The sequence below is a fragment of the Carcharhinus amblyrhynchos genome, chromosome 5, assembly GCF_965287045.1.
Source record: "Carcharhinus amblyrhynchos chromosome 5, sCarAmb.v2.hapA, whole genome shotgun sequence".
NCBI lineage: Eukaryota > Metazoa > Chordata > Chondrichthyes > Carcharhiniformes > Carcharhinidae > Carcharhinus > Carcharhinus amblyrhynchos.
This window is the reverse complement of record NC_137328.1, coordinates 92,535,964-92,555,589: the sequence shown is the minus strand read 5'-3', so window position 1 is coordinate 92,555,589 and position 19,626 is coordinate 92,535,964. Positions and strand designations below refer to the sequence as shown.

The 19,626-nt window shown below is 39.1% G+C and overlaps 1 protein-coding gene across 2 annotated transcripts in view; it reads left to right on the top strand.

Annotated features, from left to right (window-relative positions):
• Window positions 1-19,626, top strand: part of xrcc4 (X-ray repair complementing 4) — a 358,090-nt gene that overhangs the window by 14,348 nt on the left and 324,116 nt on the right. For both annotated transcript variants that reach the window (XM_080189182.1, XM_080189183.1), the window contains 2 exons: window positions 4,978-5,141; window positions 9,850-10,037. In XM_080189182.1, the coding sequence (XP_080045308.1) occupies window positions 4,997-5,141; window positions 9,850-10,037 (333 nt within the window). In that variant the 5' untranslated portion in view covers window positions 4,978-4,996. The remainder of the gene's footprint in view (window positions 1-4,977; window positions 5,142-9,849; window positions 10,038-19,626) is intronic.

The window sequence follows — 19,626 nt, the reverse complement described above, 5'->3', positions numbered from 1 at the left end:
GGCAAAGTGGTTAGCATTGCTGGCTCACAGCATCAGAGACCTGGATTCAATTCCCAGCTTGGGTCACTGTCTGTGACGAGTTTGCATGTTCTCCCTGTGTCTGCGTGGGTTTCCTCCCACAGTCCTGGTTAGGTACATTGGTCATGCTAAATTCTCCCTCCATATACCCGAACAGGTGCTGGAATGTGGCAACTAGGGGATTTTTATAGTAACTTCATTGCAGTGTGAATGTAAGCCTATTTGTGACACTAACGAATCAACTTTAAAAAAACTTTGAGCTAATTTTTAAAATTCATTATTAGAAACTAGTAAACTGGTCTCTCCGACGGTTAAGAAAGCCCACCAATGCCTCTACTTAGGAGGCTAAAGAAATTTGATATGTCCACTATGATTCTTACCACTTTTAAGGTGCACCATAGAAAACATTTGTTCTGGTTGTATCACAGCTTGGTATGGCTCCTTCTCTGTCCAAGACCGCAACAAAACTATACAGGGTCGTGAACGAAGCCCAGTTCATCATGCAAATCATCTATTGACTCTGTCTACGCTTCTTGCTACCTCAGAAAAGCAACTAGCATAATCAAGGACCCTATGTACTCCTGACATTCTCTCTTCCATTTTCTTCCATTGGGAAAAAAATACAAATGTCTGAGGACGTGTATCAACCGACTCAAGAACAGCTTCTTTCCTGCTGCCATCAGACTTTTGAATGGACCTACCTTGCATTAAGTTGCTCTTTCTCTACACTCTAGCTATGACTGTAATACTACATTCTGCACTCTTCTTCTCTTCTCTATGTACGGTTTGCTTTGTCTGTACAGCGTGCAAGAAACAATACTTTTCACTGTATACTAATACATGTGACAATAAATCAAGGGAATAGTTGGCTTGTTTGTCAAACAGTGTAATTGAGCAAAATGAAGATTTTTTGTTAATTGAAAGCTTTTATTACCTGAATCAAAGAAAACCAGAACAACTTGCATTAATAAATGTTTTTGATAGTCCTTAAGCACCTTCAGCTTAACCAATAGCACAGTTACTTTGGGGCACGAGTACCAGCATTTTTGCCTTCACAGCCTTTTGCCTATGTTCTTAACGCCAGTTGACTGTGACCCTGTCCACTCAGGGTGCTCTACAGCTGTTTAATGACATCCTTGAGCCTAGTAACAGGAAGCAACAGACCATCTAAATATCACATCTGAGGCAGCAGAACTGCATTTCTGTTTCCTAACTATAGAATTCCCTATCACTGTTACTTTCCCAATCTTCTTTCTGACTCTTCATGGTACTGTCAACCTGATTCTGGACACAATCACCTGAGGAACTATTACACTCACCATTATTCAGAATAATTGACATGGCAGGGAGTGAGAACAATGATATTGAAATGTTTAAGATCCTGAGGAAACTTGATGAATGGATACTGTAAGGTGTTTCTTGTGGGAGAGACTGGAACTAGGGCACGATTTTCAAATAGGGCATCTCCCATTTTAGACAGAGAGGAGAAGAATTGTCTCTATGAGGGTCGTGAGTCTTTGGAATACTCTTCCGTGGAGAACGGTGGAAGCAGAGTCATTGAATCGTTTTAAGGCAGAGGTAGGTAGATTCTTGACTAGCAAGGGGAGTCAAAGACTATGGGGGGTAGGTGGAATGTGGAGTTGATACCACAATCGGATTGGCCATGATCTTATTAATTGACAGATCAAGCACAAAAGGCTCAAATTCCTACTCGTACTAATCGATATGTTTGTATGACCGGTGTTAAATTGTGTATGGTTTGAGAGAATCTGCTTTTTTGGCAGATAAAGTGTGGGGTGAATTTTACCATCCCGTCTGCCATGGGAATCAGGGCAGATGAGGGGCAATTGTGGAAAGGTCCATTGACCTTGCGTGGGAGTTTTGGTTTTGGGGCAAGCGAGGCTGGAAAATCCCACCCTATATGTGAGCCACATATGATGAATGATTAGTTTTTAAATAAAAGTTTATTTTTTAGAATAATGGATGAATGAACAATTCATTGTTTGAAATTAATTTGTGCTCATGATCCAGTAGAATTAAATTTGACAAGTCCTGTATTCTTGATCTATTGTGACATTTTGTATCTGTTCATGCTAATTAACACTAAATTAATACAAAGTTTCTTCTGTATCAAATTTGCAGTAGAGCTTTGTTCAAAAGCCATTGACATGGCTGCCTTTATCTTCCTTCGTTCACGTCTTTCAAATATGCGGACAGTCAATCTTTTCCCATCGCTATGAATTCTAGCGCCATCTCAGTTTGATTTATTGAAGCTAGAAGACCACCAACAATTTGTTCCCTAAGGCATATAAGGTCAATTGAATATCAGCACCTCACCATGTAAGAATTGAAAATCTAAGTCAAGAGTGTAGGTGATAGCAATCTAGTCACACCTCATGCTTATAAATCATGACCTTTATTGGGATGCCAAACAGCTGGGAATTAGGCTGCTTATCTTGAGCACTTTATTTCACCTGATGGAGTAGTGCTCTGAAAGTTTGTGATACCAGATAAAACCTGTTGGACTTTAACCTGGTGTTGTGGGACTTCTTACGGTGCCCACTCCAGTCCAATGCTGGCATCTCCACATCATAATGAACTTTAATAACTAAAAATTGCACAAAATGTGTAAGCAGCATTTGTAACATCTGAGCGCTTGCAAGGGGAGCAAGGAAATTGCAGAATGCAAGAATTATGACGTAGTTATAATGTGGAACTTTAATTATCCAAATATAGATGAAGATGAGGCCACAGGCTTGGTATTCTGTGGTGAATTATTTACCCCTAACTCCTCAAAGCCTGTTCATCACCTAAAAGGCAGAAGTTAGAATGTGCTGAAGTACAAGCCACTTAACTGAATAAGTACAACCCCTAAAATGCTCTATTGGCTAGATACCATCCAGGACAGAGTAGTATGCAACAACTTGTATGTCGTGCAAAATAACTTAATAAAATGACTCAAGACACTTCACAGGATGGTTATAAAGTGAAATTTGGCACTGAACCACATTAGGCAATAATAGAGCAAATGGCTTAAAGCTTGGTCAAAGATGTAGGTTTTAAGAAGTATCTGAAAGGAAGAAAGATAAGTCACAGAAGTTTTGGCAGGGAATTCCAGAACTTGGGGCTTAGGCAGCTGAAGCTCATCAATGGTGGAACAATTAAAATAAGAGTGTCCAAGAGGCCGGCGTGAGCGAGCGGGAAAGGGACAGAGAGATAGGCAACGGCCGAGAGCAGAGTGGGGGAACAGCGAGCACCAACCGACTGAGTTTTAAAAAAATTGTCCATGGCGAAGAATTAGATGAGCTCAGATATTTGGAAGAGTACAGAAATAGGGAGCAGTCAGACCACGGAGGAATTCAAACATAAAGGTAGAATTATAATCAAAATATTACTTGACTTCAAGCTTACAGAGATCAGCAAGCAGATAGATTAATGATATTTACTGTGAGTAAGAACACTACCATTTACTCTCATTAAAAGCTCACTTCCACTCTACAACTAATGCGATGTATTTGAAATTTGAACCAGATGCACTGCAGGAACTTGCCGAGGCTTTTTCGAAAGTATCTCTCAAACCTGTTATCTCTACCTCCAGAAGAAGTGGAAATAACACCACTTCCAAAATGTGTTTCTTTCATGGACACTGTTGTCACTGGGTTAAAATTCTGAAACTCCGTATCTAACAGCACCGTGGGAGTACTTTCATTATACTATTTGCAAGGCTCAGGAAGGCCGTTCATTGCCATCACCATAAGAGTACCAAGGGGTGGGTAATTCAGAGTTTCCAAAGGCTCCACACAAAACTAAAAGTGTTTTAAAAAAATCATTGTTATTTTTATTTTACATAGTGCAAATTAAAGATTGGAAAATGCATATTGGATGAAAGCAGAAGCTTAAGTACTGACAATTCCAAAAAACTTTTTAAAAAATTGCTTTAAAAATCTATTAATTATTTACTGGCATCCCATGATTATATATTTTTTTCAGGGTCAGTTCTGTTATTGAACTCTATTAATCACATTGCCATCAAAAACTCAGTTACACCTGTTTGCAGGTTCTGGGAGGTACCTCTGTTCATGCTATGCAAAAACACAGGATTCTGCAATGCCAAATATTGTGAAGTTGCAGTCACTTTGGTAATGTTATGAACTCTGACAGTTTTCAGCCAACTGCCCCCTCTACTGCCACCTGATAATATCTGGCCCACAATGTACAAAACAAAATTAACACTGCTGCCTTTACAGTAAGTGAGAATGAAGGAAAAGGGGATGGAAATGATTAAAAACCTCAAATATACTATGAATAATAGATATAAGACGTTGCATTGTGGCACTTCATGTGCACAACAAGCCATGGAAAGTGTGAACTATGTTGACCACATATTTTGAAGAATTGCAAGTACTTGACATTAAGATTAATTTTCAGGTTCTCTGATATTCATAGAATCATATTTAGAATTGCAGAATCACAGCTTGGAAGGAGGTTGTTTAGCTAATTGTGCCAGCCATTTGAAGAACTATCCAATTACTTCCACTCTTTGACTCTATGAATGTCCTGCTTATTTCTGATAGCTCTGTAAATTCATCTTTTTCAGAAATGTATCCAATTCAATTTTAAAATTACAGTTGAATCTCCTTCCTCCGTGCTTTCAGGCAATTCATTCTAAATAATTATAACCCGTTCTGTAAATAAATGTCATAAAAGATTTAAACTCTTATCTAACAGCTTGGAACTGACCGGAACAGCCTGACTGAATTGTAACTTGTACCTCAATCCTGGTTATATTCTGGTCTTGAGATATTACTTGGAACATCCGGTTATTATTATAATTGTGAAGCTGCAATACTGTTGAAAATATCATCCATTAACCACGAATCATTTTGTCAGAAAGTGCCTTGTTTTGTAGCTGCTAGAAGCCAGTTTTGAGATTTCCAGATAACTCTTATTGTTTTTTAGAAACCAAACAAGCATAACAATGGAAAGGCATGTTTGCAGAATCTGGCCACTCTCCACACCGGATACCATATACTATCTGCAGATAAGTTGGGAAAAAGACCAAGACCTGGGAAATGGCTTTAGTGTGACTGTCTGCAATGGAGAACAGGCTTGGAGTGGAAGAGGTATTATTTATATTTTTTTTTACCTCTTTTTGTTCTCTTGTCACTGGAATACAAAATATGTTTTCTGTTTAGCTTGCTGTTTGATGCCTGTGCCTGTAAGCTTGATGTGTGATCTGAAATATGCTGACCTGTTTATAGAGGAATGCTAACATGCAGGATTTGATTGTTGAATTTAGCCTGCACAAGAAGTACTTGTTAGGAAGGCAAATTCACAAGATGAATATCTTGTGGGTGTTTTACACATGGAATATGAATGAGAAGCGAGAGTAGGCCACTTGGTCCCTCATGGCTGATCAGATTGTAATATCAGTTCCACATTCCTGCCCACCCTCTATAACCTTCATCCCCTTGGGAAGAATCTATCTACCTCTACTCTAAAAATATTCAAAGATACTGGCTAAAATTTTCTGGCCCTTGTTGCCCGTGGGATCTTCCGGTCCTGCTGATGGTGTCCCCCCTGCCATAGGTTCCCTATTGGTGGAGGATGTGAGCCGTGGGAAAAGCCATTGACATCTGTGGAACTGGGGGATCCTGCCACTGGCAAATGACAGGCTGCCTCCACTACTTCAAAACAACCAATTGTGGTTCTAGATTCTCCCAGAAGAGGAAATGTCCTCTTCCTATCTGCCTTGTTAAGACTCTGCAAGATCTTAGGTTTCAGTCAAGTCACCTCTTACCCTTCTAAATTCCAGCCAATACAAACCCTGTCTGTCTAGCTGTTCCTTATCAGATAACCTGCACATTCCAGGTACTAGTCTGACGAATGTTTTCTGAAGTACTCCGAATGCATTCACATCCTCCCTTAAATAAGGAGACCAATATGGATGTGGATGCTTTGTATAACTGAAGCATAATCTGCCTACTTTTTTGTTCAATTCCTTTCACAATAAACAATAGTGTTCTATTAGTTTTCCCAATTACTTGCTGTACCTGTATATTACTTGCTAACCTAATGCAATTCACACACCAGGACACCGAAATTCTTCTGCACTGAGTTCTGCAATATCTCACTATTTAAGGAATATGCTTTTTTATTTTTCCTGCCAAACAGGACAATTTCACATTTTCCCACATTATACTCCACTTGCCAGATCTTTGCTCACTCATTTTACCTGGTAACCAAGTGCATACATGGCAGTAGAATCTGTTTGGTATGGACTCCACTTCTCAAATGCAAAAGCATGTTTTGAAATGCATACCATGCACTTGAATAGTGTTTGTGACTTCCTTTAAAAAATGGTTTAATTCTAAAGTGAAATAATTTAAATTTTAACCAAAAGACCATGTTTTATTTGTGGTATGGATTGCCTATTTTGGTGAGCAACACAATTTACTTGCCAAATTCAATCCCTTGAATGTTGTTCAACTTAAGTACTTTGATAAAAGCTTAAGTTTGGGTTTAATTTCAGGTATGTTATCATCATGTGCCAGAAATCCAGGGATTCTGCAGGATGTGTGGCATGCTATAAGTGATGCAGTTGTTCCTTCTTAATCATATAATTTGCTAAATTGGAAAGCAAGCCATTTTAATATCAGTATAATTGTTATTTAAATAGATCAGTACTTCATAAAAGATGAGAAATGGTCTTGATGGATATGATGCTTTAAATCTGGTCAAGAAATCGCAAGCTGTGACTGTATGCTTCTCCTTGATGTATGGGTAGCTTTGTTTGACTTTATTACCTGGCCATCAACATTGTGTGGGCAGTGCCCATAAAAGCAAATCTGACAGGCTTTGTTAATGGGATACTATTTCCTTTCTGCAATAGGCCCAAATGCTGCAGTACATCTAGGCAGTAAAGATCAGTCTGGATTTTGTGATAAAAGATGTGCTGTGAAAAATGGAGGTGTACAATAACTAAACTGAACCCAAACTAATTTGTTGCATTGATGCAAATGCAATCCTGTCAAAACTTTTGCAAGGGCAGAAAAATTTGTGGTAAAGATAATACATCTGTGCTGCTGAGTCACTCCTACATCAGGTTTATCAGTGAGTCTTGTGCACTTGGGACTTTTCATCTGCAATGAAATAGTTATATGAAACTTTAACTGTGTGATAATAATGAGTTTTTTTTTGTGTTTAAGGGGGATGTTAACTAATTCAATGTTTATGCTATAGGCAGTTAATATTTCTGAAGGCAATGCAACTCGGATGCTGGGGCAGCAGGATAATTGATAATTTTAGCCATGCAAGTGGTTATGTTAAGTGGAGTAAATAGAGTTTTATTTACTTAAGTTCCCTAGGATTTCTGATTAAAGTGATTGACAGTGTAATGCAATGAGGTGGTTTGTGTGTAGTGCGTCGTCCTGGGTCCACAGCAGACAGAAAAAGCTTTTGCAGAAAGCAGTTTAGTGTGGAGCTGAAACCTGGTTGAAGTTAGAAGGATTTTGTAGGTTTTTGGAACTCTATCTATTTCTCCCTGAAAGCTTCCGCCAAGACTGCCTACACTCATTCTAGCAAATATATTTATGGTTGCTAACTGTATTTAAAGTGGCATTATGTCTGTAAAAGGAATGTTGCTCATTTGGACCTGAAACAGTGATAAGTTAGATGAATCTTGTTTCCTTTCCATTTACATGTGTGTGTATTATATATATATTTTGTTCAACTTAATAATTAAGTTGCTTCATTTGTTAGTTATATTTAAACTCTGTTATTAAATGAATTTGTTTTACTATAAAAGATCCCTACCTGCTCAATTGAATCATTCCTGGAAGGAAGTATCTTTTCCTCACATTTGTGCCAAAGAAGAAGAATTATTGGGGTCTAGCCTGGTGTTGTAATGTAACTTGGGGCTCTGGTCTGGGATCCTAACAACTTGTCAAAACTAACTTTGTTTTATGATTTTCATGGAAGTAGCAAATAACTCACTTCATTTAGTTTGAGAAACTGATGCTACTGAAACTTTTCTCTGTAAATGAAGATAAAATATTCTTGCTGGATGAAGTTATGTAGAGGCTGCAATTCATTGGAACTCATGAGAAACCGATCTTTCTGATTTAGTTTATTTCAGATACGTTAAAAAAGGAGCTCCTTCCAAAATAGCCTTATCAAATGAATAAAAATAATGCGCGTCATTGCAACTGTTATTAATGAGACGCTTTCAGTTAGACTTTTCTTAACATAGTTTAAAAGATGAAATAGCTTTTCCAGAATGCAGTTTATTATTGATTGCTAACCTGCATTAGCTCTTCGTTCACCAATGCATTATTACATTCTAATCCTTCATTTTCAATTTCCTTATGGCCTCATCCCTCCCTGACTCTACGCCTCTTCGAGCCCTCTAAGACCTTTGCATTCCTTCAGTCTGGCATCTTGCATATCCTGGGTTTTCTGAATCCACCTGGATGATACTGGCTGCTAGCGTATAAATAAAAATACACAGCTTGTCTTTCACCTTCAACAAATTTTGTGTGTGCAAATAGGCAGAGGTATAAAATCCCCCCCGCAACTGCAACTGTTCCTCTTGTGTAAACGATTTTGGAGGTTGTACTAATAACCATTACCTGTGCTTAATAAGGCTTAACAATGTAATTGTCACAGCATGCACTTGTTGAGAGGAAAAAATAACACATCTTCGTGGCTTTGCCTTTGGTTGCTAAGGCTGCAGCTCTGGAATTCCCTTCCAAATCTCTCCACCTGTTCACTTATTTTTCCTCCTTTAAGATTCTCCTTAGAATCTAAGTCATTCACCAAATTTTTACTCGCCTGTCCTAACATGTTCTTATGTGTCCTGGTTTCAAACTTGGGCTCCATCGGAACAGGCTGAAAGGCTGACAGTGTTCCAATGTGAAGCACCTGGTAACATTTACTAATTCAACATTTAAATCTTAGTTTAAATGCAAGTTGTTGTTGTATCAACTGTACTGTTAAAGTTCTGTTTTAGCCTATATTAAGCTCCATGTCACTACCGTTCAGTTATAACTGCTGTGCAAGTAGTTCAGATTATGGCAAAATGTATCCCCCTTCTGTTGATATAACTCTTCTGCAGTACTGATGATGTCACACATATATATCAAACTAAAAATTTCAAATAACTTCAGTAAACGTGACAACTCATAAATGATAATGCTGTGAAAGGAAATAGTTACAACAATTTTGGGTGAAATTTAACATAGTTCACAGTGTAGGAAAACTGGGAATGCATGTAACACCTGTTTTACATTCTGCCCAATATTACTCTCCATTGATGTTAAGTCAGCTGGGGCATAAAACCAGCTTGGCATCTAGTCTTGTCAGCCCTCTGGACGGATTAAATAAAAGTTTCACAAATTTACATCTTAAGTCATATTTAATTGAAGGAAAGAAAACATTTTAGGTGGAAACCTAAAGTGGAAAATCCAAATATTGAAGGTCCAGTATTTATGGGGCATTGTTGGAGTGTCTGGAGATGCGATCCTTCAGAAAATTTTGCATTCTGGTTCATTTTAAACATTTCGCAATGAATAGACTTTTTTAGAAATGAAAACCAAAATGACATTTACATTTTTAACAGAATAATGTTCACAAACATTATCTCAGGAATTACTTGACCCAATCCGGACCCATTTCAGAAGCACTTCAGCCCATTCAGCTCCAAAATGCTTAACACAAGTGTTGCATTTATAGCTTTTAATATAAACATCATCCAAAGTATGGCTTTGTTTAGTGATTAATTAAATTAAAGATAAAATTGTTTGGCATATTTAATTTGCCTGTTCTTCTCAGTGTCAGATCATCAAGTAACAATGGAAGCAAAAGAGGCTGAAATGGACAGGGAAAAATATGTGGATGAACTTCGACAAGCATTGACAGTGGGTGAAGAAAGAGTGAAAAACTACAGCTTTGACTTTTTTAAGGATAACGACAAGGAAGTTTTCCATTTTTCATATGAAAAGCTTTTACAAGATGTCTCAGTAAGTACAGTTCAGTTTTGTACTTTCAGGGCAATGGTTTTATTTCAGCACAAATATAAGAATGTTATAGTAACTGTTTTGTTAGTTTGGTTTTGAAGGAATGCCTTTGCATTAATATTGTCGCCAGCGTAAATGAGTAATTATTTCTTAATATGCTTTTCAAACTTGGAAAAACATATTTGTGCAAAGATTTTTCTCTTAAACTCCTGACTTATGCAGATGGACACAATCAATAAAAATGGAACATGTTAGCTCCTGATATGAGCAAACACATATTTTAATTCTATGGCTGAGATTTTCCACCCCCCCTACAGTGGGTTTTCCAGTCTTGCTGAAATCAATGGCCATTTGCGTTGTTGGCCAGATATGCCATGAGGAGTGACCTTTGGTGGTACTGCAAGATCCTGCCAATGGAAAGGAATGGAAACTTCCTGGGTGGCACAGTGGTTAGCATTGCTGTTTCACAGAGCCAGGCACTCGGGTTCGATTCTGGTCTTGGGTGACTGTGTCAAGTTTACATGTTCTCATGTCTGCGTGGATTTCCTCTGGATGATGCCGTTTCCTCCCACAGTCCAAAGATGTGCAGGTTGGATGGATGGACTGGCCAGGCTAAATTGCCCCTTCACGTTAGAAAATGGTAATGCGTGGCATTATGAGAGTAGGATTGGGGTGCGTGTGAGAAGTAGTGGGAGTTGGGCCTGGCTAAGATGCTCCTACAGAGAGCTGGTGCAGCCTTGATGGGCTGAATGACCTCCTGCACTTGGGATTCTATGCTAATACCAAGGTAATATGTCTCAGAATTTAATTTCCTAGTCTGTATTTACAATTGTTGGGGATGTTATGTGTTGGTGTTTCCTTTGGAATCTGTATTAGAAAGAATAGAGCTATATCTAAAACAGGTATATGTCGATGCCCTATTAATTTTATGAATTCAGATTCTAGCCTGATTACATTAAAGTAGCAGACCTTTTTGTAAAAAAAAAGTATAGTAATCTCAGTTGACGCCATTAACTTTTATAGCCCCTCTTGCTTTCCTTTCCCATCTCTACCGCATATGCTTTCTATTGGCTGCTTCTACTCCATTTTCTGCCATTTCTTAATTTTGCTTTGCACTAACCTGGTATCACAGATGGTGACTGCAGAAGTACTCTAGAAGCACTTCATTGGCTGAGAATCACTTTAGGATCCCTGGATATAGAAATTCTTATTGGTTTAAAAAAAACGATTTGACTATTTTTACAAAATACTTGCACATGCTAATATTCTCAAGAGAGAGCTAGTTGAAATTTACAAACATTCCCACCATTAACACCATAATCACTTTTGGAATGTGTTATGATCTTAGATCCAATCAGACCTCAAATATCCGGTTAGTTAAAGTAGGCAAAGTTTGAGATTCAAGATACTTACTCAGTGAATAAAGCCCCAAGATTCCACAGGTTTTGAACATAAAAATAAATTTTACAAGGTCAGAAAGCTAAAACCATTTACAATATCTAGCCTATTATCTAATATTCAGGATTTATGAGTTTACAGGCAAACTGGTTGAACAAACTACACTGCACAGTAAATGTCACCTGTGAACAAAACTGGTTCCACAGCTTTCTGAACAACCCTCCCAGTTTTGAGTACATAAGAACATAAGAAATAGGAGCAAGAGTAGGCCATCTAGCCCTTTGAGCCTGCCCCGCCATTGAATAAGATCATGGCTGTTCTGAAGTGGCTCAGTTCCACTTTCCCGCTTTCTCCCCATAACCCTTAATCCCCTTGCCTACCAAAAACCTATCTACCCGCGTCTTAAATATATTTAGCGAGGTAGCCTCCACCACTTCAACGGGCAGAGAATTCCAGAGATTCACCACCCTTTGAGTGAAGAAGTTCCTCCTCAACTCTGTTTTAAACTGCCCCCCCCCGCCTTTATCTTGAGGCTGTGCCCTCTCGTCCTGCTGTCCTTTCTGACCGGGAAGAACCTCTCCACCTCTATGCTATCCATCCCTTTCATCATCTTATACGTCTCAATGAGATCCCCCCTCATCCTTCTAAACTCCAACGAGTACAAGCCCAGTCTATTCAGCTTCTCCTCATAGCTCAACCCCCTCAACTCCGGTATCAGCCTAGTGAATCTCCTCTGCACTCCCTCCAAGGCCAAAATATCCTTGCGCAAGTGCGGCGACCAAAACTGCACACAGTACTCCAGCTGCGGCCTCACCAGTGCCCTGTACAGTTGCAGCAAGACCTCCCTACTTTTATATTCAATCCCCCTCGCTATGAAGGCCAGCATCCCATTAGCCTTCCTGACCACCTGCTGCACCTGCAGGCTGGGTTTTTGCGACTCATGCACAAGGACCCCCAGGTCCCTCTGCACCGTAGCATACTGCAGCTTTTCGCCCTGTAAGTAGTAGTCCTTTCTACTATTATTCCTACCAAAGTGGATAACCTCACACTTGCCAACATTGTATTCCATCTTCCATTTGAGTAACACTGAGTCAAACAATTTAACTGAAACTGAATCTCTCCCATGAGGGATTTCAATCTTTGCCTTTGAAGATCTTGCCTTGGAATTCAGAAATGTTACTCCAACTCAGATTTCAACAATGGTTCACCTCGCAGGGTTTCAGTCTTGTATCCTGAGGTTCTGTTTCCCTGAATTCCCAAATCCACGCTCAAACACAAACAAGCAAGCAAAATTTCAGCTCCTTGGCCGTGCCAAACAGTATACTACTGATGCAAAGGAATAGCTTTGCCACGGAAGCTCGAAGCATGAAGTTGCCAACCTTTGGCTGCCTTCTTGGATCTTCAGAGCTTTCATTTGAATCCTCTTCACTTAAAGTTTGCTACTCGCAGCCCTTATCTGGAGCGTTTTTTAACCTCTGCTTCTTTTTAACTTAACTGGGACCTGTTTTTGTCCCCTGTCTGGAACTCTTCTTTGCCGGGGATAATAATCTTCCATGGCACTCCATCCCCAGTCACATGATCTCATTTTTCTCATAGCATCTTATGCATGTGCATACTGGACTAAAGGGTGCTAAAATGGCAATCTGTATATGTGTAGCCCAATCCTGATCTGCACGTGTGCAAAAGCTCTGAGGTTTTCAGGAGTTGAAGTTCCTGACATCCACTCTCAACATGAAGGGAAGTTTGGATTTCATAATAAACGTTCTTATTGAAGTGGTAACAAACATTTGTTAGATAGGCATTTGAGGTTTTATGTTGTAACTTGGCAGTTTGTTATGGTGCTAGTAGGAATCTTTTAAAAATAGAGATCTGTACATATGTTCTGCATCACACCTCTTAAGATCATTTTTACATTTTAATGAAAGATACCAGCTGAATTTTTGTTATTGATTTACAAGTCGATCTGCTTGGAACAGTGCATGTTTGCATGATTGCCAAGATGACATCCTGTTTGTATCACTCCGTGACGCCTCTCTGGCATTCTTCTTGTTAGACCCTTTCATAAATGGAAAATTGGTATCTGCCTATGGATGTATTAATCAAATGGAGATTTTATTGTCAAACCACTAACCCCTGGAGGCAGTATTGAAATGAATGTTGGATTTATTTTCGCTAGAAGCTGTCATCATCCTATAGATATGTCCATCATCAGAATTTACCTACAAAAGCCAGAAACCCAGCTGCTACAATCAGTTAAAGAGAATACTGGAAGTTCAAGGAACTGATTGGTGGATTACTGTACTAAATTAAGTATAGAGGACATATTTCTGTTTAAGTATTACTCATCATCCCTTGATTTGTTGTGCGCTGATGCTTATTTCCCATTTCAAGGAGCTATGGCCTATCAAAGAATTGCAAATTGAATTGGATCATGTTACATTTGAAAAAGCAAACAACTTCCAACCTTCCCACTCAATCTCCCAAATGCTACATAAGTACATAGCTTAGAGTTCAATGCAAAAGCAAATATACTGCAAATGCTGGAAAACAAAAGCATAAAAAGCTGGAAATTCTCAGCAGATCAGGCAGCATCTATAGAGAGAGAGATAGAGTTAATGTTTCAGGTTGATGGCTTTTCACCAGAGCTCTGATGAAAGGTCAGTGACCTGAAATGTTAACTCTATTTTTTTCTCTGTGGATGTTACCTGACCCGAGTATTTTAGCATTTTCTGTTTTTTTTCAAATGGGGTTTAATCTTTTTGAAAATAAGATTAGATGAAAGTAAGTAATATTGACTTTTGTTTGGACTTGTTTCCATCAGTGTTGTTTATAAAGTGGTGAGTTGGCACTCATCAATAACTTTGATCATGTGGCAAATAAATGGTTTGTCATGAGCAGTGAAAATAATGCAGTGTAGTGTAAAAAAGTCTAAATTTAAGACCTTTTATGCCTTTAGTTGTTAAAAAAAACCTTAACTAAAACTTCTTAGAAGATTGCTGTTCACTCGCTTTTACATGTGTCTGTGAAGTGACCACTGATTATTCTTGTCAATATACATCAGTGTAAAGACATGTTATCGACGTTGTAACAAGTGGCTATACCATGAAGCATAAACATATAATTAAGATTTACCGCAAAATACGTTTTTGGGAGTTCAAGAATGAGGTAAGTGATAAGTCACATCATTAAAACAACAGTGGCCGTAGTGTAGTTGGTACACAAGAAGGCAGTTGTGTGTCACCACCACCAGCTGCAGTACAAACTAGGCCACCCACAGACCAGGCTCAGTGAGGGGCCACCTAAGATTGTAGACTGACCACTCAAACCACTGCCACCTAAGTAAACAGTACAGCACAGCCATAGGGTTAACCCATGATCTAAGTAGGTGTAAAAGTTGTTACTTGCAGGATAATTAATGTCATGGGATAGGAATAATGTTTGTTAGCTACATACCGAACGTTGAAAACAAATAATAGTTTCCCTGTAAATGAAATGATATTGTTAACAGAATAGCGTTCCAGTATTCATTTTGTACTGATGAGAAAATTTTCTAATTTGGGAAACTTTATTTGTGCCTTTTAAAGCTCTACATTAAATTGTAGCCTACTCCTTTCTAACCAGCCTCTATGTTTTCTATTTTGATATGTGAACATTTTAATGCTAACTAAACTATCACATCCTTTTAGTATTGCTGTGAATTAAGAACTATTCTGTAACTGATGTGTATTTTCTTACTCTTAATTATTATTCAAAATTACATATCTGTATGAAATATTTCTCAAACCTGCAAACAACAAACTATAATTATAAATAAGATGACAGGAGTTTGAGGTGGGCCCTGATTTGCATTTAGCTTCATACGTTAGGTACCCACTTCAGGGGTGGTGGGTGACCTGGACTTAGTGCAAGTTAGCATATGGTTTAAAATTACTGAGGGTGCAAGGTGGCAGGTTGGCAAGGCAAACATTAAACTGGTCAAATCTCATGGTAACAGGCATGGATAAGGGTTTCTGCAGCAGACGTGAGGCAGAGATGAGTGATCTTATAATGGGGTGGAAGTAGGCAGTTTTGGTGAAAGCGAATATATGATCAGAAGCTTATTTCAGAATGAAATAAACACCATGGAAAGAACAATTTATGGTGCATTTAATTTGAAGAACTAGAAGTCCCAAGGTGTTCCACAAATGATGTAGAAGAGGAACAAGAAGTGACCAAAAATTTAAATCAAATAAAGTTTGAAGAAGCAAATTGGTGGAGAAGGGCATTCTGAGACAGATTTTAAAGGAGGTGAGAGTAATGGAGGTGTAAGCCTTCAGGGAGGGAGATGATGGGCTAAGACAGTTGAATGTTCTGCCAGCAGTGGTGGGGCACATGGAGGGGTGACGCACGAGACTAAATTCAAAAGGACAGAGTGTTCATAAAGAAGGAGGAGGTGGCAGATGTAAAGCATGACCAGGGTGGGATTCTGAAATGCGGTCATGGAGTTTGCATTTTGGGACAGGATATAGGCAGCTGCAATTTGGACAAAACTGCTGTTTGTGGAGAATGAAAGCCCAACAAGTGGTCCATTAAAATCAAGTCAATAGGGGCTGAAGTTCTTTGCCTATTCCAGTAGGCCACCACCATAACTGTGGCAGCAGTTTGCAGGAACAGTCATAACTTGGACATGAAGTAACGGGATTCTATTGATAGCCTTTTGGGGATGGAGTTTTCCTATGAATCTATCAATTTAAAAGGGATAAGTGATCCAGCATGGGATTCCTTACAATGGATGTTCCTGTAGCACTCCTTTGAAGGACCTGGTGTGACTTTGAGTTAAAAGAATTGTGCTGACATGTTGAATATTTCCACCAGGGAAATTGTATTTCTTGTCATTTAAACAGCTTATAAAGAAAGCAATCTACTGCACCTTCAAAGTATTTTGAGAAAGAGGAGGCTTCTTGAGCATGCTTGATTATTAAGTATTTCTCATGGCTGATCTTTATTTCAAATCCATTTCTCTGCTTTTATTCCAATTCCCTCATGCACTCACAAACAAAAGAAAATTTATCAATCCTAGTCTTGAAATTTTCAATTGATCCAAATCCAGTGCCATTTTACGGAGAGTGTTCCAGGTTTTCATTAATCTTTGTTTGAAAGATGCTTTCTGGTTTTACTTCTATAAACCGAGGTCCAATTTTCAGATGATATTCTTTTATTCAGTTCTTTCTGTATCTAGGCACTTCAGTCCCTTTATTATCTTAAATACGTTGAATATATCTCAACTTCCAAGATAATACAAGCCTTGCAGCATGGTGCACAGTGGTTAACATGTCTGCCTCACAGCTCCAGGGACCTGGGTTCGATTCCCGGCTTGGGTCACTGTCTTTGTGGAGTTTGCATGTTCTCCCCATGTCTGCATGGGTTTCCTCCCACAAGAAAAACCAAACAGCATGCCTTAATGACTATTGGCTGGTGGCTCTGATATCCATCATTAGGAAATGCTTTGAAAGGCTAGTCATGGCACACATCAATTCCAGCCCCCTGGACTACCTGCGTCCACTACAGCTTGTCTGTCGCCCGCCGCAATAGGTCGACAGCAGATGCCATGTCCCTGGCCCTGCACTCAACCCTGGAACACCTAGATAACAAGGACACCTATGTCACATTCCTATTTATTGACTACAGCTCAACCTTCAACACCATTATTCCCACAAAACTCATGTCCAAACTTAGTGGCTTGGGTCTTGGCACCTCCCTCTGCAAATGGATCCTGAACTTCCTAACTTACAGATCACAATCAGTAAGTATAGGCAACAACACCTCCTCCACGTTCATCCTCAACATTGGTGCCCTACAAGATTGTGTTCTCAGCTCCCTACTGTACTCCTTATACATCTGTGACTGTGTGGCCAAATTCTCCTCCAATTCGATTTTCAAGTTTGCTGATGACACCACCATAGTGGGTCGGATCTCAAACAATGATGAGACAGAGTACAGGAATGAGTTAGAGAATCTAGTGAATTGGTATGACAACAAATAATTTCTCCCTCAATGTCAACAAAATGAAAGAGATTATCATCGACTTCAGGAAGCATAAAGGAGAGTATGTCCCTGTCTACTTGGGACAAAGTAGAAAGGGTCGAGAGCTTCAAGTTTTTAGGTGTCACAGATCACAAACAATCTGTCCTGCCCCCCCCCCCCATGCCGACACTATAGTTAAGAAAACCCACCAGCACCTCTACTTAGAAGGCTAAGGAAATTTGGTATATCAGCTACGACTCTCACCAACTTATACAGATGCACCATAGAAAGCATTCTTTCCAGTTGTATCACAGCTTAGTATGGATCCTGCTCTGCCCAAGACCGGAAGGAACTACAAAACGTCGTGAATGTAGCCCAATCCATCATGCAAACCAGTCTTCCATCTACTGACTCTGTCTACACTCCCCGCTGCCTTGGCAAAGCAACCAGCATAATTAAGGACTCCATGCATCCCAAACATTCTCTTTTCCACCTTACGTTGGGAAAAAGATACAAAAGTCTGAGGTCACATACCAAACGACTCAAGAACAGCTTCTTCACTGTTGCTGTTAGACTTTTGAATGGACTTACCTTGCGTTAAGTTGATCTTCCGCTACACCCTAGCTATGATTGTAACATTACATTCTGCATCCTCTTGTTTCCTTTTCTATGCACGGTATGCTTTGTCTGTATAATGCACAAGAAATAATACTTTTCACTGTATGTTAATATATGTGGCAATCAATCAAATCACAGTCCAAAGATGTGCGGGTTAGATGCATTAACTATGCTAAATTGTGCCTTAGTATCCCGGAATGTGTAGGTTAGCGGGGTAAATATGTGGGGTTGTGGGAATAGGGCATGGGTAGGATTGTTGTCGGTGCAGACTCGATGAGCCAAATGGCCGCCTTCTGCACTGAAGGGTTTCTGTGATCCTATAATTCTAAGTTTATGCAACCTGCCCCCATCATTGGCAAATTTGTCCTTCCAAGGCTAAAATGCTTCCAAATACAGTCACTTTGTGCAAACTATTTCAGATGAGTTTATGAATGAGTGTGAGTACTTGTCTTGAATGTTGCGGAGCTAAATTTTCAGACATTTGTACATCCTTGCATTGTCTAGTGATATTCAGTGAGCAGTAATTGCATATGTATCTTTTCCTCGTCTCTTCCAATTTTGCTATTCAAAAATTCATTCCTTTATCTTTTCCACATTAAAGCCCCATCTATCTTTGTTGTTTGATTGTGAGTAGTGTACATCTTTAGCAAAGCCACTTTTGTTGCAGATCCTGGAGAAGGTGGGGGTGAATTCCAGTTTTAATTGTAAAATTGGCCCAGATCTCAAAAACTGTTAATCTTCATTTGTCAGCTCATGGCATTAACACATTTCACAATATGCACTCAGGAATTGTTTTCATTCACGATATTTATGAATGTGTTAATAGATGTTCTCTGAGAGACTCCAGTAATCATTGCCTCCTAGATTGTGCTGTTGCCATTTAATTTCAGCTTTTTCTGTTTCTAATTGCCAAGCCGTTTTTCAATCAAACAAGTTCAAGTACATTACTTGAAATACATAAACAAGTTAAATCCTTTTGTTAGTTTAGAGCTAAGTTGTGCTGACCAGCAGGTATTAAGTTCAATTCTTTGTCTGTGTTTTGTTAACTGCCCTCAGCTGGGAAGGTACTTGTTGTATACTGTAAAGTATTAGATGTAGCCACAATGTCTCAGCAGTAGAATCACATAAAAACGGAGTATGAAGATAATCTAATGATATCTGCAAATACATTTATTAGTATTCAGTGCCAGTGGTGTGAACATGCCCAATTGACATGAAAACACAAGCTTTTTTAAAAGCAAAGGGAATGTAAGATGGAAAAATAAAAACTCATCTTTTGCTTTGAGTTTCCACTGGGGCCGGATCAGAGGCAAGTGGATGCTAAAATTAGTGACTCTGGCCATGGAAAACTTCCCCACTCTTGTGATGGATAAACTCATGAAGGACCACTTAAAGACAATTGAAGGAAGACAGTGTGGGACAGTTTTAGCAGCCTGGAGGCTGACTTCTGGTAGCAGACTGGCAGACTGATACTCAGTAAGAAGCCTCACAACACCAGGTTTAAGTCCAACCAGTTTATTTGGTAGTAATCACACAAGCTTTTGGAAATGGTGTTCCTTCGTCAGGTGTGTGG